This window comes from Ixodes scapularis, unplaced genomic scaffold (genome assembly GCF_016920785.2).
Source record: "Ixodes scapularis isolate PalLabHiFi unplaced genomic scaffold, ASM1692078v2 ptg000802l_1__unscaffolded, whole genome shotgun sequence".
Classification (NCBI taxonomy): Eukaryota; Metazoa; Arthropoda; class Arachnida; order Ixodida; family Ixodidae; genus Ixodes; species Ixodes scapularis.
In genome coordinates this window covers 63652-84748 of record NW_024610040.1, presented here as the reverse complement: position 1 = coordinate 84748, position 21097 = coordinate 63652, and the positions used below count along the sequence as shown (strand labels likewise).

The following is a 21097-nucleotide window of genomic DNA, read 5'->3' as shown; positions in this document are numbered from 1 at the left end:
TATACCTGCTCCTGCACTATAAGTGGTTACGTTGTAAGTGGTCTATGCTGTATTACAAAACGGCCTATTCATCTCGAGGAAATAGAAAAACACGTGGATTCTTTTTCTCGCGGACTACATTGTGTGGACCAATGAAAGCCCTACAGATTCCGAATGTTTTTATTATAACTTGTTTCGAAGAGACTGATATTTGGATAAGACATTTTCTCTGCGGGCGAAGCTATTGCTTGCAACTCGCCGACAAGCGCCCTTTGTCGACCACTTCACTCGGAAGTTTTCAAAAAGGCATCGATCTGTGAGCACGCTTTAAAGGGGGGACACTACCCACAAAAAACAATTTCTGCAAAAAAGGTTAATTTTGAAAAAAATGCCATATTTACATCTACCGACATTTAGAGAGTATTCCCAGAAAGTTTAATTAGTTTACACTGCAAAGTTAATTTATTAAATATTATTTTCAGTCCACCGATGCCAAAGAAAAGGTAGGGGTTGGAGCACTTTGAATGCATTTTTCTCTGTTCCACTTTTCGGCAAAAATTTCACTTTAGAAAAACCGTTGTTTTCCTTTTACACAATAGAGAATTATTCTTAGGTGGTTTTCTGGGATAGAATTTTGTGAGGAACATGCCTGGCTGGTTTGTTTTTCTACTTTAACATTCTTTTATGCTAAAACATCTACTTTTACAAAAAAGCACAGACATGAGAAACAAAATTTAATCTTCTTACAAAGTTGTAAATATGAAAAACAATGCAATGTAGCTAAATAACTAGCTGGGTATGTGCTATGGGTATTCCTATCACTATATTACACATAAAAATCACACATTTTCAATATTACACTACATTACACAAAAATCACAATCACAAGCAAACACACTGACTTTCATACAGGGTGTCGAACCGAACCCGAATCGAAAACCAGATCAAAACCTTTATTTTTGACCGAACCGGTACAAAACTGAACGCTTGATATTGAACCCGAACCGGAACAACCAAAATCTGATTTGGCGGTTACCGGTTCAACGAAAGCGGTTCAGGGCCAATTGTGTCAATAATTGGTCTTAATGGGAAAAGTAGCGTGCATATTTTTCTTATACTGCCAAGACTAATCCTACATATTATTAGGAATTTTTACATTTCATTTTTCTTGCATACGTAATAAAAAAATACATCATCATCAAAAGCAGAGACACAAAGATACCGCGCGGTCAGCGAGCTCGCTCAGTTCCTGCCTCTACTTAGGCGTCTGGAGAGCTTCAGCTTTACTTAGTTTCCTGGATTGACCGCTTTCAAAGCATTGCTTGGCCGCTTGGCTACGAAATGTCCAAGTGTCGGAGCGGATTGCGCCGCTCTAGGCACGGAGGCCTACGCGTCCGCAAATGTTTGACCTCAAGATGGACCACGGTTGCCGTTGATGAGCCATTTAGCCAATCGAGCACCGAGAGCACTCCACGTGACCTTCCGCTTGAGTGCAGCGACACGCTGAAGGAAAGTGGGTCCGCGCTGAAGGAGGATCATGCTGCATCGGCAGTATAGTTTGTAGGGTCACCTGTGTTCCATTTCAGTGAAAAATAATCTTTTCTTCAACGTGTTTGAAGTGTTACATTACAGAAAAAATAAGAAACATAGGCCGTCGGAGGCAACAATGCTCGGCGATGATTCGAGGCCGGAGGGAGGACGGGAAGAAACGGAAAAGGAGGAAATGTCTTTTTTTTGCTCGTATATTCTTTTTTGTAGGCTTGTCAGACTAGCGAGGCCTGCATGTCGCCTATTCAACCATTTTCTCATTTTTGTTTGAAATCCTCTTTCATCATCTTCAACTGAGCAGTCGAGAAACGTCGTTCGCTGTGGTGGCATTGCCGGAACTTTGTCTGGTGGAGATGTGAGTACTGTTAAAATTATCGCGGATTAAACGTTAAAAATTCCTGCTATGAGCTGCTTCTGAGTCTCTCAGACCGGGTCATTTTCATAGAGCGTTGTTTGCAGTAAAAAGTCAAAGTGACAAGACAAAGTATCGCCAGGATATCTTTAGAACAGCGTTTTTCCGCCAGAACCCAAAGCGCTGTGAAGATGTAGTCACGTTTTACTATACACGCGTGCTCACGTGCTCGGTTATTGACACATCGGCCGGCCGATGTACCAACCACAGCTGTGCACTCGACGTGCCTGTTTCTGTGTTTTACTTCCCATCTGTTTCCTCTCGTTCCGCTGTCAGCCACTCTGGGGCATAGCTGCGACATCTTACTGGGCGCCGAAAACAGGTACCATGTCTAAAAAACGTGTGTGCAGAGCAAAACAAACAAAAACATATAAAGGGCAAGCACTCCAGTAGAGATCTTTTTACTGTTTACAAAATCACAGCCCAGCGGGCGATCTTCACAGCCCAGCACGTGCATGTCTGTCGCTTCGGAAAGCGAGCAAAGCACGCGCTATACCTCTGACCACTAAAGATGGCACAAACCACAAGCTCTTTTTTAGAAAGGTCTATAAACCCATCAACAAGTTACGCCCTCTAGTGCCAGGGTTTGAAACACTGCCCAGCTGCATGTGCAAATGACACCATAAAAATGGAAAGCCGATCTATAGGTCACTTATGAACAGTATTGTTCAAGTGCCTTGCCAGATTAATGGTGTCTTTTGCGGATGTCACTGTGCAGGGTTTTCAGATCTGCCTGAAGAGCGACTAGTTTTGGGATGGCTGCATTGAAAGTACAGTATAGACCACTTACAACGTAACCGCTTATAGTGCAGGACCGGGTATAACGCGGTTTTTTTAAACCACCGGTTCGCCTCCCATAGAACTCCATGTAATTACATACCGCTTAAAACGCAGGCGCGCGAAGGGAAATACCGGTTATAGTGCGGTTTCTGGCACAGCCCGCCGACCGCGCCGACGACCGGAGCAGCGAGCACGCTTCCCTGTGCGACACTAGATAATGGCGCTGACGGCGCGAGCCGCAAGCGTTGCGCAAGCGGCACTCGTGGGGCAAGGAGGTTGCTCGAAGAAGCGGGAGAAGCGAAGGGAGAGGCTTCAGTTGCCTTAGCGACGGAGGGACGCACGCACGTGTCGTTCACGTGCGTGCGTCCCTCCGCTTCCTTGAAAACATCCGAAACAACCGCAACCACCGCAACGACAGACCAATTGCAGGTCGAGAAGTGTTCGCGCGCGTCGCATGCCGGTCGCGGGCCGGCTGCTTCTAATCCGCAAACATGGCATCGGTTGTGATCAACGTTGTGATCGTCGTCGGCGTTCATCTCATCGTTCCGCGTAAAAGCGCTATCCTTTACTGTGAATTTTCGCTGTGTCGCTATGATAACCCAGCACGTACTAGAAGGGAAGATCCACCTACTCGAGCGGCGATGTCGTGGCGGCGCTCTCAAGACGGCAGAAACGCCCGTGTCGTCGTGTTTGTTTACTTCGACTACAGTGGTGATTTCTAAGCATTTGTGTGCTCGAACATCGCCCGGATTTTTTATTTGGCGCATTTCATGCGTGTGCTCAAGTTCAAGGTATTACTGGCGCGTACCGTATGAAGGATCCGAATTTTCACGCGTTTTCATCTCCGGAGAAAAGTGATTAGGGTTAGCAATCCTGAACGCTCGCAACGTCCGTCCGCAACCCGCGACGCCGCTAAAAGACTGCGCCAGGCAAAAGCCGCTCATTGCTTTCAAAATCTGTGACACACTTGAGAGGGAAGTGTACTGGTCTGGTGAAATAAAGACTTTCCTCAAACTAAGCTGTATTTTTCATCTCACATAAAATAAATTGTTTTACAAAGATAAGTTGTCTCATGGCATGTGTTTTGGCCTGAAAAATTGATGTTTTGGTTATAACGCGGTACCGCTTTTAGTGCGGATTTTCGCGACTCCCGCGACATACGTTATATGCGGTCTACACTGTATCTCGTGCTCACAAAAGGCTGAAGGAAGTGCTCGTTCAAAATTCAAAGGTCGAGTTAGGAACCGGTAACCGGAGTGATATTATGTGCGCTACACTAAGCCAGAACCGAACCGGAACAAAATGCAGTGCTACTGAACCCGAACCGAAATAATGAGCGGTTTGACACCCTGCTTTCATATTGTAACATTCGTAACAAGTTTTGGAATTGACATAGGACGAGGAAATTTGGCAGGAATGGGCTTGCCACTCGTATAAACTTCCACTGCAACTTCGATTGATATCAAGCAGGCGGTACAGAGGTTGACTTTTCTGATTGCTGTCCCCCCATTAACAAGGATATAAGCTATGCATGATTGTGATTCCGGGTTTGTTGGGATGCTTAGAGCACCTAGACTGAGTTGTCACCACAAAAGGACGATCTCAGAATCGACTTCAGTGCCCCTTTAATGTATCTCCAACAAGATCTTCGTTTTATATATTTCAAGAAGGAAATTGCCTAATGGATTTTAGTATCTATCCTGTTTCGCCATCTGCGAGCAACCTCGCATAGTTATTTCACACTTGCACTCATCTTGTGTAGTATGGAGTGACGGACTAATTTCATGACACCGTTTGTTTCAGTCTTGTTCAAGGTTTTGGGGTGTGCACTTCGCGGTCCTAGATATTTCTTTCTGTGTTTGTGATTTTCGTTAGGGATGTGGGCAGAGCTGCGAGTAAACCAAGCGAGCAAACAAACAACCTCCCAAAGTCACTGGGAAAAGAAAAGCAAAAAAGGTCACACACTGCTCGCACGCAGCAGATTGCAGCTCTTTTGTTCTTAGTTCCTACCAACGCCGCGAAAGAAGCAAATAAACAAACGTGTAGTGTGCAGCTAAAAAAAAAAAAAAGTTAAGCCTTTTTTTTTTTTTTTATAGTTTCGTCAAGTATCTTTTGCTTTGCTTGTTGTGGACTCAACACCGAGCGCGAGCTCCACCTGCTAATTTTCAACCGACGCCCCGTGCGATCATCGTCGTTGAAGGAGGTCTTTGCTGGGTGATTTGTATTTTGGTATTGTCTGCTAACTTCTTCGTTGCAATCGCCGGCTGCTGTTTGCGACTGTTCTCCATTTCTTTTTATTTTCGTCTGGGATGGGGACCCCATCTTTTCTGCAAAGTTCGGAAAGTGTTTGCACGGTCATTTTTCTCGTTACTTTTTGTTTTTGTAATGCTGCAGAGACTGGTGCGCTTGCTCTGGTAATTTTAACATATTGTTAAAAGGTAAGAAATTGTGACAACGCAGTTTGTAATGGATAAACAGTAACTTCTTACGACATAGTACGAGTGGCTAAACACCTTTTTTCCGCTTGCCAGATGCGCTTTAAATGCGTGTGATCCCCCTGAGCAGCGTTTGAGACCTCTAAATAAACTGCTCTATGTTCGTTCATGCACGCATTGTTATTCGTTTGTCGTTGCAGTTGCAATCGTTGGATTCCGCTTTGCAAACATGTTGACCGTAATGAATTGTTTCAGCTGTTGGGGGGGGGGGGGGGGCTGTTGGGGCTCGCAAAGCTCGAGGACGTCGCGGAGCCTATACTTTTCCATTGCGTTGTCCGCTTTCGTAGACCCCGAGTCTGCTAGAGGCGCCACTGTCACGTTCGCCGCCGCTCCCATAGGTTTTCGGGGCAGTTTCCAGTATTGGTGAAGCTATATCGTATTTGTTATAACCGATTTCGGTTATAATGAAGTGCAAAAGGGAATGGGAAATCGTGTTCGCTTTGCTGTAGCCGATATCGCGTTATAACTGACTTCACCGTAACCGGTCTCGACAGTACCCTGTTTCACCTTATGTCCGGATGCAGCGGATGCTACGAGCTATCTTAGCCTATCCTGTTCTGTAGACGTGGCCTGTTATACGCTTTCCGCGCGTCGCTGTGCCGCCTCTCTAAGGTCATGTGACACTAACACGGCCTCCGATTGGCCTCAATGGCTCGTAACATCCGCTTAAAAGTAACCTGAAACGGAGTATAGCAACCGATTTGACTGCAGCACTGCGATGAATAGGCCACGCATTGTTGGGACTCCCGAGGAGCAGCGTGAATACTAGGAGAGGGAAAAGAAACGGCAATGCGATCAGCGGTGGCGTGCTGCGACCGGCGGCGGTTTTTCGTATAGTGCAGCAATCGTTGCAGGCGATACCACAGCTTCGCTCACCAACCACCCTCGCAGCGTGGATCGGAGCCCCAATTTTTTTGTTCCGCCGTTGTTTCTTTTTTTTTCAACGTAAAGCTGCGTATTGTTTGCTCAAGTCAGTGGCTTAGCCAGGAATTTTTTCGAGGGGGGGCTGAGGGGGCTCCATGACTTTGGGGTGCCAGGGAAGGGGGGCTCAAGTTTCACACTTTGTCATGTTACGTGCGATCATGCACATAATACACTGTAGCGGCCCACTGAGGCTCAGTGTGTTAATTCTGCCATTGATACGCCGGAAAAGAGAGACCAGTGGTCGGGCTGGGTACAGAGATGCAAGGTGGGCCGTTCTGCAACAAGGTTTGTCTCAGTATAGCATTGAAGCGTCCAAGTGCCGTTGCATTTTGAAAAAATGAAACGCAGAAATGCAGCCCGGGTTTCTAACCTTCTTGCCTGGAGCACACCTTTGACGACTGGTGTGTTTAGCATCCTTACTGCCCGCACAAAACAATCTCGTAGTGGCAAAAACAAACAAAAAAAACTCGGTTCCTTGTTTTGTGTTGTAAGTGAACTGCGGGGACAGCCGTGGCATTGCCCTCTGCGGCAGAAATAACACCCAGTCTCACCGCACACGGGCATTTTCCGGCTAAATTTAGCAGATACATTTTTTGTTAATTGGCGGAAATATTTTTCCTCCAGATTTAGCGGAAAACTGGTATCGTGCGACATTGCGACGATACGTGACGTGGCCACATGGCCCTACGTGAAATGCACTCGCCGCAAAAACGTTGCATTCGCCGCAAAAATGTTGCTGTCTGTGGCTCCCACTGTCGGTAGGTCGTGGAAGTGCTGGCAAAGCAGGCGAACGGATGCAAGGGTAGCTGTCATCGCGGCTTCTCAACCTGTGGCCGCTCGAGTTTTTGTGAAGCTGCAAACAGAACGGCGGCCGAACGAGCATCTGCCATATCCAACTTGACCGCCATGCCACCGATTGCTGCTAGCTGCAGCGTGACACCGTTAGGACGAGGCACAAATCAAGGAACCGAAAGTGAAGGTGCAATCACTAGTCAAAGACGTATCCTTAGCACCGTGCCATACTCCGTTCACCGCTAAGCTCGCAATGCAGTGAGAGCTACACGCTCGTCGAACCTCTCTTTCATTAGCTGATCTCTCTCTCTGCGCGCGGATATGCAATCATGTGGTGAAAGATAGACCTACGACTGGTCCTACGAGCACGTTGCCACACTGTCGGTTGGGTGGTGAACGAAGCACAGTGAGGCATGAGCGTAGCTTCGGTGGGCTCTGCACTGGTGGTTTGGCCCAAAGAGGGCCTTTTTTCTTGTCTGCATGTTACAACGCCACAATGGATCCTCATAAACCCCCCGGGTCGCAGCCAGTGCCGTCGAAGTCGGGCCAGACGGGGTGACATTGGTTCATGAGGCACACACCTGTATCGACCACAGGCCACAGCATTCGCCTTTTTTTGCAACAGGAAGGGAAATTCATTACGCAATGGGGACGTTTCCTGCAGACAAGTGGTACGAGAAGATAACGTTCCTGCCCGACCCGGCGTTGACAGACGAGCAGAAAGGCTTCCTGCGGACGGTCTTCCCTGCCGATCTGCTGGCCGAGATTGACCAGACGTCAGCCCTTGGAATCATCACCAACTCCTCTCTGGCTCCCATGGTAACTTCCAGACTGTTGCTCGTGCCGCTCGTGTGCAGGGAAAGAGCTTTCGAGGACAGCTCGGTTGGCAAACTGCGTGCACGGTTGTCGATTAAAATGCTGCCCTCTTTGCGGTGAACAACAGCTGTCGAGAAAGCAGGTGCAGCCTGCAACAAATGGGCTGCTCCAGTGAATTGCTGACGGATGCCGTCTGAAAGAGGGGACTTTCCGGTTGAGCGTCTATGAATGTTTAGCGGCCGAATCTATCAAGTTGGCTTGGTGGAACAACTCGGACATGTCTTGTCCAGACCAATTCTCTCTTGACTGGTGTTTGCTTTTATTCGAGAAAATGATTGGGCTACTCCTTGCGAAGAATTCAGTCACCGAAGTGTCTTTCAAAACTGAGAAAACAACAAGAATGAAATTGAACTATTTATACGTGGTAGTCGAGAAGTAGTCGGAGAGAGATTTAAATGTATCCTACGAATAAAATTGGGAGGTGCAAAACAAGCAGTGGCTTGTTTTGCCTGGGGTGGCAAAGTATTTGCGGCAATTCTAACCAACCGGAGCCTGCCCGGAATCGCAGGGATGTCTGATTACCGAGTAAGAGGTCAGCGGATTGATTCTTGCCAAGGGACTCGTGGTGGATTCGGGTGGTCGCCTCTCTTCTCTGACCTCGATACAGCCGAGCGCCCCCTCCTCGTCGCCAGAGCTACTCGGGATCCTTTTCAGCCGATCACAACTACTGGCTTCAGAGCGCTCCGAGATTCTTAGACCAGTCACGGAATTAAAACTTCCGGACATTGGTAATGCATTAAAAACAACACAATCTTACAGCGTACGGTGGACGATTGAGCAAAATTTACGCTCGCAACGTGATGAAATAACGGTTGTGACATAAATTGTTTTGCGCATCTTAATGTAAAAAAAAGAAAACAGTATGCGAATTGATTTTTGCAGAACGGAACGAAAGCCAGCGCTTGGAAACAGTTGTCAACTCATCGCGTTTTTAACAGTGAACGCGCTGCGATAGCGGTCATGCGTACGACCGAGCAGGCAAATATAAAATGGTTACTAAACCGCATTTTTCTCGCGGCGAAATATTATGCAAGCATCGCAATGTGACACAAATCACAGTGCATTATATTCGGCTCTCCCTTTATTTTACAACACAAACCTTCGAACATACCTTTACCAAACCTCAAAATTTCTTGAAGCGACCACAAAACCCGGTAAAAAAGCAGCAAGCTCTGCGAGCTGTTTCGTCGTCGGTTAAGCTTAGCAGATTCACCGCCGTGAGATGAACGATCTCGCGAAAGCACTGGGAATACTTCATACGTCGACTTTTCCTGTTACGGTCGCAAACGAATGTCGTCTCGTCCGTTGTAATCCTGGCACCGTCGAATGCACAAGCACTTTGTAGAACCACATATCAATCGCCGTCATGCCGTACCCCGCACACCACCACAGAACACTGCCGGTCATCGTCAACAAAACCACGTGATCACCGTCCAAGTACCACGTGACGCCTGCACCGCTCCGCACTCCGACGGCTACAGACAGAGTGCCAGGGAGCGCTCTGAGAGGGAGAGGCGCTCTCGGAATGAACCACCTGATCAGGCCACAGCACTATCTTTCAACCACCCGATTTCGCGCGCTCTGGAAAGAGCGCTCGAGAGCGCGCAGGAAGAACCACGCAAACTCGCCATCAGTCTCTCGCAGAGGCTTGCAGCGAGCATGCAGTGAGCATGCAGCTTCTTTCACACTTGCTGTTCATAGAAAATTATCAGATGGTGATCGTAGCTCAGTAAGCACTCGGTATTCTCCAACTGTGCTGCTTAGTCACTCAGAGTGACTTGGAAGGTGACTAACAAATCCTAGTTGTCGCTTGGGGCTAGTTTAGCCGGCGATTAGTGGGAGACCAGCGACTCGGCTCCGTGGCCGACACCCATCTCCCAGTGTTGTACGAAACGGCGTTCCTTTTCGGAGAAACAAAGGAATACCGCCGTTTCATTTTGCATCAGTGGAACTGGAACGGGAACCCGTTACTTTTTTACTGGAATGGAAGAAGGAACGGCGTTCCTTTTTTAGAGCGCAGCTCTTAGGCGCCCGTTTCCGGCTTGAGCGGCGTCGCCGTCGGCGTAACCGCGCGGTGCATTATGGGTAAATTTCCCTGCTAAATCTAGCGGAAAAATTTCCCCTCTAAATCTAGCGGAAAAATTTCCCCGCTAAATCTAGCGGAAAAATTTCCCCGCTAAATTTAGCGGAAAAATTTCCCCGCTAAATCTAGCGGAAAAATTTCCCCGCTAAATCTAGCGGAAAAATTTCCCCCGCTAAATCTAGCGGAATATTTTCCCCGCTAAATCTAGCGGAAAAATTTCCCCGCTAAATCTAGCGGAAAAATTTCCCTGCTAAATCTAGCGGAATATTTTCCCTGCTAAATCTAACTGAAAAATTTCCCCGCTAAATCTAGCGGAAAAATTTCCCCGCTAAATTTAGCGGAAAAATTTCCCCGCTAAATCTAGCGAAAAAATTTCCCCGCTAAATCTAGCGGAAAAATTTCCCCGCTAAATTTAGCGGAAAAATTTCCCCGCTAAATCTAGCGGAAAAATTTCCCCCGCTAAATCTAGCGGAATATTTTCCCCGCTAAATCTAGCGGAAAAATTTCCCCGCTAAATCTAGCGGAAAAATTTCCCTGCTAAATCTAGCGGAATATTTTCCCTGCTAAATCTAACTGAAAAATTTCCCCGCTAAATCTAGCGGAAAAATTTCCCCGCTAAATTTAGCGGAAAAATTTCCCCGCTAAATCTAGCGAAAAAATTTCCTTGCTAAATCTAGCGGAAAAATTTCCCCCGCTAAATCTAGCGGAATATTTTCCCCGCTAAATCTAGCGGAAAAATTTCCCCGCTAAATCTAGCGGAAAAATTTCCCTGCTAAATCTAGCGGAATATTTTCCCTGCTAAATCTAACTGAAAAATTTCCCCGCTAAATCTAGCGGAAAAATTTCCCCGCTAAATTTAGCGGAAAAATTTCCCCGCTAAATCTAGCGAAAAAATTTCCCCGCTAAATCTAGCGGAAAAATTTCCCCCGCTAAATCTAGCGGAATATTTTCCCCGCTAAATCTAGCGGAAAAATTTCCCCGCTAAATCTAGCGGAAAAATTTCCCCGCTAAATTTAGCGGAAAAATTTCCCCGCTAAATCTAGCGGAAAAATTTCCCCGCTAAATCTAGCGGAAAAATTTCCCCCGCTAAATCTAGCGGAATATTTTCCCCGCTAAATCTAGCGGAAAAATTTCCCCGCTAAATCTAGCGGAAAAATTTCCCTGCTAAATCTAGCGGAATATTTTCCCTGCTAAATCTAACTGAAAAATTTCCCCGCTAAACCTAGCGGAAAAATTTCCCCGCTAAATTTAGCGGAAAAATTTCCCCGCTAAATCTAGCGAAAAAATTTCCCCGCTAAATCTAGCGGAAAAATTTCCCCCGCTAAATCTAGCGGAATATTTTCCCCGCTAAATCTAGCGGAAAAATTTCCCCGCTAAATCTAGCGGAAAAATTTCCCTGCTAAATCTAGCGGAATATTTTCCCCGCTAAATCTAACTGAAAAATTTCCCCGCTAAATCTAGCGGAAAAATTTCCTCACTAAATCTAGCGGAAAAGTTTCCCTGCTAAATCTAGCGGAAAAGTTTTCCTGCTAAATATAGCGAAATAATTTCCCCGCTAGCGGAAAAATTTCCCCGCTAAATCTAGCAGAAAAATTTCCCCGCTAAATCTAGCGGAAAAATTTCCCCGCTAAATCTAGCGGAAAAATATCCCCGCTAAATCTAGCGGAAAAATATCCCCGCTAAATCTAGTGGAATATTTTCCCCGCTAAATCTAGCGGAATATTTTCCCTGCTAAATCTAGCGGAAAAATTTCCCCGCTAAATCTAGTGGAAAAATTTCCCCGCTGAATCTAGCGGCAAAATTTCCCCGCTGAATCTAGCGGCAAAATTTCCCCGCTAAATCTAGCGGAAAAATTTCCCCGCTAAATCTAGCGGAAAAATTTCCCTGCTAAATCCAGCGGAAAAATTTCTCCGCTAAATCTAGCGGAAACATTTCCCCGCTAAATCTAGCGAAACAATTTTCCCGCTAAATCTGGCGGAAAAATTTCTCCGCTAAATCTAGCGGAAAAATCTCTCTTCAGGTCAGGTGACCCCCCGAGGTCACGTGACCCCCTTGGTCACGTGGTGGTCACGTGACACCCCCAGGTCACGTGACTTCCACGTGACCTTGGCGAGGGGGTCATGTGACCCCTCCAAGGTCACGTGACCACCCCTCCCCCCCCCCCCGATAACACGTGAACCTCAGTACCCTTCCCTCCTCCTCCTCAAGAGCTGCGCTCTAATTCGGCGTTACAGAGAGTTGTATTTCGTCCATTTTTAATTGGTAATTTTTACTTGATTTTTAAAAGGGAAATTTTAAAATGTCTCAAAAACAATATCATTACAAAGGGCAGGGTCTCGTTAACTTTTTTTTACTTATCTGAAGCCAGATTTGTGAAACCGCGTACGAGCATGAGAGACAAGACCTGTTTTTAAGCAACTTATAACGTTGAAGGACCTGCTCCGCAGTAGCGCGTCTGGTCCTACGCTGTTGTAAGAGGCTTAAAACCCGGTATTGTCTCGCTGAGTCGTACTCGGTTGCAAGTGTTGAATGACACTTAAGGCCCGTTAACACACTTGCTACCGAGTCGGACCGACCGAGGCAAGACCGGTTTTTAAGCTTGTTGCGAGGACTTAGGACCGAATGCGTTGCTGTGGAGCTGGTCGTAAGACGTCGCAAGAGGCTTAAAAACTGGTCTTGTCTCTCTCGGTCGTACTTGGTTGCAAGTGTGTGAATAGCGCTTTAGTGTTTATTTTGTGGGGTATTCTCTTGGTAACAGTTGGGTGGAGGAAAGCTAATGGACATGGATACATTTTTTTTTTTCAGTGCCCGAGACTGCGGTACAAAAAACCAAAACGTTTAGTCGAAAGAAAAGACACAGAAAGAGGGACTTCTCAAACTCAGTTGCTTTCTTTGCTTCCACGAATCCTCATACACCAGAAATCTAACGCCGACTACAGCCATCCCTGAACTTTCAGAAAGAGACCTACAGTGACAACAGAACAACAGGTGACCAGTCATCAAACGCAATCTTGTATCCCAAAGATTGGTCGCTTAAAGTATACACAAAAATTAACCTTTATTCCTTCTCCCGTTGTCCCCCACTTTAAAACGGAACAACGAATCTAACCTTCACAAAGGACTGGCAGCTTTCAAGACTGGCCTTCCAAAAACCCTCTTCTCCACTTGCTCGTCTTGCGGACAGAAACATCGAGAAGCAAGTGTTGTTAAGTTCGAATGAGGGACTTTGTTAGATTGAAACGTGTGAGATTGTTGTAAAACACGCATGCAACAGTACATTTGGCTCGTCTGAATCGCCCACCACAAAGATGAATAAGGCCCAAAGCTGAGATTTTTAAACGTGAATATATCAACAAATGAAACCTTGCTTCCGCTTGTCTTCTTCTTCTGTCCTTCCATCACGGCATTCAAATTCGTATGTTGCCATTTAATGGGATAGATTAAAAAACTACAAAAACAACTCTGTTCGATCCAATTGAATATGGTAATCATCAAAATGCAAATGTAACGTATATGTAACGGTACGTTCTATTTCTAAACTGTAATGGGAACGAGTTCCCCTTTCACAAGTGAAACTTGTAACGGGAACGCGTTCCAAAAATTGTAAGGAACAAGGAACGAGCTTTCGTTCCTTTTTTTGAGGAACGTGTACAACACTGCCATCTCCGCTCACCTCCAGCACTGGCAAGACATTTACTGTCTTGGATTGCCGCGGGGCACATCTAGAAAGAATCGCAGCAGCAAATGTTCTCAGAATTGGCACGTTTAGAGGTCAGAGCTGCAGCTAAAACAGTTGTAGCAGGTTGCTGGAGCATGTCCTCATTGACGGGCACTTTCATATTTGCTTATGTCACTTGGAGCGTGTGGTGTCTTCCTCGTGCGTTTTTAATTAATATATTTGAAACTGCTGTGCCGAATCTTGTTACGTTTTCCTATTTGGTAGTTGCATAATAGTTTTTACACAATGAAATCCACACAGAGGCATTTGAGTGTGCACATGCATCGGCTATCTTTTTATGTCCCTTGCACCAGTTGCTCCTGGCCATGGTGTAAGATGGGTGTGGCAAATGTCGCAGCTGCCAGATAAAGCCTCGTTCAGATGGATAATCGGCTTGTGATTGCTCGTCTTTTTCTGGATGTGCCGGGTCATGGAGAACTTGGCACTTGCGCTAGTTGTTGCTTAGACCAGCTTCGTCATTGCTTGGGGCCTCAATATTGGCAAGAACAATTTTATGAGCTCGTAAAAACGCAGAGATCTCCGGCACAGTGTACGAGCCGGCATCCGTCGAGGTCGGAGCGGACTTTCCGAGCAGAAAGCGCTGTGTTTGGGGGTGACACATTTTTGGGTTGTTTCTTCTCGGTTGTGCCGTCTGGCCGGTGGAAACGCTGTTAGCATAGGCTACTCAAGCGCACTTCAAGAGGACTCTATCTGGTCCGTCGCATAGCAGCACCGTGTCCCCACCTCAAGAGTAACACCATGCTCCTAAGTAAACGCGCTCGTGAGTACCGCCGAGCCTAGTCTAAATCTTTGTTTAGCTTGCAACTACTGAGACATGCCACTCAAGCAGTGCCTGGTGAATATGGCTGATTTTCTTCAAATTACTTCAGGTGCTTCCACATGGTCATTTGGAACAACAAGGAGCCCAAGAAGCTGCTGTCCGCTCTAACCATCATGCAGGGAGCAGTCTTTCCCAACATTCAGGCTGTACTATTGCAAAAGTCAAAGAAGAGCGCATGAGCCCCACTGCAACGACACCAGTCGCTGAGCTGGACCCTCCACAAAAAAAAAGCAAACGATGAACTCTTTATGAGCATTTAGCATGAACATCTCTGTACAAACAATTTCAATAAAATAGGTCCCAGAAAAGGAGTTTGGCAATCATTTGAGAAAATGCCTTCCATATTTTAATTTAAAATCGCCATTGCCCCCAGCTAAATTTCTCGGGTTTGCTTCGGTATTCACGGTGCATAGATTTCATACTACAGAAGCTAGTGCAACATAAACGAGGGGGCGTGACAAAATGATCTTTTAAAGGGGAAAAGCATCCAACGTTATTTGGTTGTGCAGCGTGCTTGCAACAACTTTTGTGGCATTTTTTAGCAGTGTTAGCATCTCCTTCAACTTTGTGACTCAAATCCACGCAATCTTTTAAATGGGGACAGCATTTAAGAGTTTTCGAGTCCCCACTGGGATGTAGCCTCGATAAGATCGCACCATCACGTCACGCTGTGCTCTAAATGCATGGCATTTATAGGATTCCTGCGAAGTCACGTGCAGTGTCACGTTGCATGGTCACCTGACATTGTGATGGCACGTGGCACTGGCCTTTTTTAGCCAAAAGTGTCTTGTCAGAGACCGCGCATTCTCCGGAAAATCGCAATAATTGACAGTGCAGCCGACGCTACGACGCAATGGAGCCAAAGAAGGAGCGCCAAAAGTGTCTTGTCAGAGACCGCACACTCTCCGGAAAATCGCACTGATTGACAGTTCAGCCGACGCTACGACGCAATTGAGCCAATGAAGGAGCGCCAAAAGTATCTTGTCAGAGACCGCGCATTCTCCAGAAAATCGCAATAATTGACAGTGCAGCCGACGCTACGACGCAATTGAGCCAATGAAGGAGCACCAAAAGTATCTTGTCAGAGACCGCGCATTCTCCAGAAAATCGCAATAATTGACAGTGCAGCCGACGCTACGACACAATGGAGCCAAATAAGGAGCGCCAAAAGTGTCTTGTCAGAGACCGCACACTCCGGAAAATCGCACTGATTGACAGTTCAGCCGACGCTACGACGCAATTGAGCCAATGAAGGAGCGCCAAAAGTATCTTGTCAGAGACCGCGCATTCTCCAGAAAATCGCAATAATTGACAGTGCAGCCGACGCTACGACGCAATGGAGCCAGTAAAGGAGCGCCAAAAGTGTCTTGTCAGAGACCGCACACTCTGGAAAATCGCACTGATTGACAGTTCAGCCGACGCTACGACGCAATTGAGCCAATGAAGGAGCGCCAAAAGTATCTTGTCAGAGACCGCGCATTCTCCAGAAAATCGCAATAATTGACAGTGCAGCCGACGCTACGACGCAATGGAGCCAGTAAAGGAGCGCCAAAAGTGTCTTGTCAGAGACCGCACACTCCGGAAAATCGCACTGATTGACAGTTCATCCGACGCTACGACGCAATTGAGCCAATGAAGGAGCGCCAAAAGTATCTTTTCAGAGACCGCGCATTCTCCAGAAAATCGCAATAATTGACAGTGCAGCCGACGCTACGACGCAATGGAGCCAGTAAAGGAGCGCCAAAAGTGTCTTGTCAGAGACCGCACACTCCGGAAAATCGCACTGATTGACAGTTCAGCCGACGCTACGACGCAATTGAGCCAATGAAGGAGCGCCAAAAGTATCTTGTCAGAGACCGCGCATTCTCCAGATAATCGCAATAATTGACAGTGCAGCCGACGCTACGACGCAATTGAGCCAATGAAGGAGCACCAAAAGTATCTTGTCAGAGACCGCGCATTCTCCAGAAAATCGCAATAATTGACAGTGCAGCCGACGCTACGACACAATGGAGCCAAATAAGGAGCGCCAAAAGTGTCTTGTCAGAGACCGCACACTCCGGAAAATCGCACTGATTGACAGTTCAGCCGACGCTACGACGCAATTGAGCCAATGAAGGAGCGCCAAAAGTATCTTGTCAGAGACCGCGCATTCTCCAGAAAATCGCAATAATTGACAGTGCAGCCGACGCTACGACGCAATGGAGCCAGTAAAGGAGCGCCAAAAGTGTCTTGTCAGAGACCGCACACTCTGGAAAATCGCACTGATTGACAGTTCAGCCGACGCTACGACGCAATTGAGCCAATGAAGGAGCGCCAAAAGTATCTTGTCAGAGACCGCGCATTCTCCAGAAAATCGCAATAATTGACAGTGCAGCCGACGCTACGACGCAATGGAGCCAGTAAAGGAGCGCCAAAAGTGTCTTGTCAGAGACCGCACACTCCGGAAAATCGCACTGATTGACAGTTCAGCCGACGCTACGACGCAATTGAGCCAATGAAGGAGCGCCAAAAGTATCTTTTCAGAGACCGCGCATTCTCCAGAAAATCGCAATAATTGACAGTGCAGCCGACGCTACGACGCAATGGAGCCAGTAAAGGAGCGCCAAAAGTGTCTTGTCAGAGACCGCACACTCCGGAAAATCGCACTGATTGACAGTTCAGCCGACGCTACGACGCAATTGAGCCAATGAAGGAGCGCCAAAAGTATCTTGTCAGAGACCGCGCATTCTCCAGATAATCGCAATAATTGACAGTGCAGCCGACGCTACGACGCAATTGAGCCAATGAAGGAGCACCAAAAGTATCTTGTCAGAGACCGCGCATTCTCCAGAAAATCGCAATAATTGACAGTGCAGCCGACGCTACGACACAATGGAGCCAAATAAGGAGCGCCAGAAGTGTCTTGTCAGAGACCGCACACTCCGGAAAATCGCACTGATTGACAGTTCAGCCGACGCTACGACGCAATTGAGCCAATGAAGGAGCGCCAAAAGTATCTTGTCAGAGACCGCGCATTCTCCAGAAAATCGCAATAATTGACAGTGCAGCCGACGCTACGACGCAATGGAGCCAGTAAAGGAGCGCCAAAAGTGTCTTGTCAGAGACCGCACACTCTGGAAAATCGCACTGATTGACAGCTCAGCCGACGCTACGACGCAATTGAGCCAATGAAGGAGCGCCAAAAGTATCTTTTCAGAGACCGCGCATTCTCCAGAAAATCGCAATAATTGACAGTGCAGCCGACGCTACGACGCAATGGAGCCAGTAAAGGAGCGCCAAAAGTGTCTTGTCAGAGACCGCACACTCCGGAAAATCGCACTGATTGACAGTTCAGCCGACGCTACGACGCAATTGAGCCAATGAAGGAGCGCCAAAAGTATCTTGTCAGAGACCGCGCATTCTCCAGAAAATCGCAATAATTGACAGTGCAGCCGACGCTACGACGCAATGGAGCCAGTAAAGGAGCGCCAAAAGTGTCTTGTCAGAGACCGCACACTCCGGAAAATCGCACTGATTGACAGTTCAGCCGACGCTACGACGCAATTGAGCCAATGAAGGAGCGCCAAAAGTATCTTGTCAGAGACCGCGCATTCTCCAGAAAATCGCAATAATTGACAGTGCAGCCGACGCTACGACACAATGGAGCCAAATAAGGAGCGCCAAAAGTGTCTTGTCAGAGACCGCACACTCCGGAAAATCGCACTGATTGACAGTTCAGCCGACGCTACGACGCAATTGAGCCAATGAAGGAGCGCCAAAAGTATCTTGTCAGAGACCGCGCATTCTCCAGAAAATCGCAATAATTGACAGTGCAGCCGACGCTACGACGCAATGGAGCCAGTAAAGGAGCGCCAAAAGTGTCTTGTCAGAGACCGCACACTCCGGAAAATCGCACTGATTGACAGTTCAGCCGACGCTACGACGCAATTGAGCCAATGAAGGAGCGCCAAAAGTATCTTGTCAGAGACCGCGCATTCTCCAGAAAATCGCAATAATTGACAGTGCAGCCGACGCTACGACACAATGGAGCCAAATAAGGAGCACCAAAAGTATCTTGTCAGAGACCGCGCATTCTCCGGAAAGTCGCAATAATTGACAGTGCAGCCGACGCTACGACGCAATGGAGCCAGTAAAGGAGCGCCAAAAGTGTCTTGTCAGAGACCGCACACTCCGGAAAATCGCACTGATTGACAGTTCAGCCGACGCTACGACGCAATTGAGCCAATGAAGGAGCGCCAAAAGTATCTTGTCAGAGACCGCGCATTCTCCAGAAAATCGCAATAATTGACAGTGCAGCCGACGCTACGACGCAATGGAGCCAGTAAAGGAGCGCCAAAAGTGTCTTGTCAGAGACCGCACACTCCGGAAAATCGCACTGATTGACAGTTCAGCCGACGCTACGACGCAATTGAGCCAATGAAGGAGCGCCAAAAGTATCTTGTCAGAGACCGCGCATTCTCCGGAAAATCGCAATAATTAACAGTGCAGCCGACGCTACGACGCAATGGAGCCAAATAAGGAGCACCAAAAGTATCTTGTCAGAGACCGCACACTCCGGAAAATCGCAATAATTGACAGTGCAGCCGACGCTACGACACAATGGAGCCAAATAAGGAGCACCAAAAGTATCTTGTCAGAGACCGCGCATTTTCCGGAAAGTCGCAATAATTGACAGTGCAGCCGACGCTACGACGCAATCGAGCCAGTAAAGGAGCGCCAAAAGTGTCTTGTCAGAGACCGCACACTCCGGAAAATCGCACTGATTGACAGTTCAGCCGACGCTACGACGCAATTGAGCCAATGAAGGAGCGCCAAAAGTATCTTGTCAGAGACCGCGCATTCTCCAGAAAATCGCAATAATTGACAGTGCAGCCGACGCTACGACGCAATGGAGCCAGTAAAGGAGCGCCAAAAGTGTCTTGTCAGAGACCGCACACTCCGGAAAATCGAACTGATTGACAGTTCAGCCGACGCTACGACGCAATTGAGCCAATGAAGGAGCGCCAAAAGTATCTTGTCAGAGACCGCGCATTCTCCGGAAAATCGCAATAATTGACAGTGCAGCCGACGCTACGACGCAATGGAGCCAAATAAGGAGCACCAAAAGTATCTTGTCAGAGACCGCACACTCCGGAAAATCGCAATAATTGACAGTGCAGCCGACGCTACGACACAATGGAGCCAAATAAGGAGCACCAAAAGTATCTTGTCAGAGACCGCGCATTCTCCGGAAAGTCGCAATAATTGACAGTGCAGCCGACGCTACGACGCAATGGAGCCAGTAAAGGAGCGCCAATGTGTCTTGTCAGAGACCGCACACTCCGGAAAATCGCACTGATTGACAGTTCAGCCGACGCTACGACGCAATTGAGCCAATGAAGGAGCGCCAAAAGTATCTTGTCGGAGACCGCGCATTCTCCAGAAAATCGCAATAATTGACAGTGCAGCCGACGCTACGACGCAATGGAGCCAGTAAAGGAGCGCCAAAAGTGTCTTGTCAGAGACCGCACACTCCGGAAAATCGCACTGATTGACAGTTCAGCCGACGCTACGACGCAATTGAGCCAATGAAGGAGCGCCAAAAGTATCTTGTCAGAGACCGCGCATTCTCCGGAAAATCGCAATAATTGACTGTGCAGCCGACGCTACGACGCAATGGAGCCAAATAAGGAGCGCCAAAAGTGTCTTGTCAGAGACCGCACACTCCGGAAAATCGCACTGATTGACAGTTCAGCCGACGCTACGACGCAATTGAGCCAATGAAGGAGCGCCAAAAGTATCTTGTCAGAGACCGCGCATTCTCCGGAAAATCGCAATAATTGACAGTGCAGCCGACGCTACGACGCAATGGAGCCAAAGAAGGAGCGCCAAAAGTGTCTTGTCAGAGACCGCACACTCTCCGGAAAATCGCACTGATTGACAGTTCAGCCGACGCTACGACGCAATTGAGCCAATGAAGGAGCGCCAAAAGTATCTTGTCAGAGACCGCGCATTCTCCAGAAAATCGCAATAATTGACAGTGCAGCCGACGCTACGACGCAATTGAGCCAATGAAGGAGCACCAAAAGTATCTTGTCAGAGACCGCGCATTCTCCAGAAAATCGCAATAATTGACACTGCAGCCGACGCTACGACACAATGGAGCCAAATAAGGAGCGCCAGAAGTGTCTTGTCAGAGACCGCACACTCCGGAAAATCGCACTGATTGACAGTTCAGCCGACGCTACGACGCAATTGAGCCAATGAAGGAGCGCCAAAAGTATCTTGTCAGAGACCGCGCATTCTCCAGAAAATCGCAATAATTGACAGTTCAGCCGACGCTACGACGCAATGGAGCCAGTAAAGGAGCGCCAAAAGTGTTGTCAGAGACCGCACACTCCGGAAAATCGCACTGATTGACAGTTCAGCCGACGCTACGACGCAATTGAGCCAATGAAGGAGCGCCAAAAGTATCTTGTCAGAGACCGCGCATTCTCCAGAAAATCGCAATAATTGACAGTGCAGCCGACGCTACGACGCAATTGAGCCAATGAAGGAGCACCAAAAGTATCTTGTCAGAGACCGCGCATTCTCCAGAAAATCGCAATAATTGACAGTGCAGCCGACGCTACGACACAATGGAGCCAAATAAGGAGCGCCAAAAGTG

At 47.6% G+C, this 21097-nt stretch overlaps 1 protein-coding gene across 7 annotated transcripts in view; it reads left to right on the top strand.

Moving 5' to 3' along the window:
* The window catches only part of LOC120849061, a 75452-nt gene extending 60696 nt beyond the window's left edge, over positions 1-14756 (top strand). For 6 of the 7 annotated variants that reach the window (XM_040221158.3, XM_040221152.3, XM_040221155.3 and 3 more), the window contains 2 exons: positions 7595-7749; positions 14498-14756. In XM_040221158.3, coding sequence (XP_040077092.1) covers positions 7595-7749; positions 14498-14689 — 347 coding nt within the window. In that variant the 3' untranslated portion in view covers positions 14690-14756. The remainder of the gene's footprint in view (positions 1-7594; positions 7750-14497) is intronic. The other variant, XM_042287982.1, reaches the window with a different exon arrangement.
* The last annotated feature ends 6341 nt before the right edge of the window (positions 14757-21097 follow it).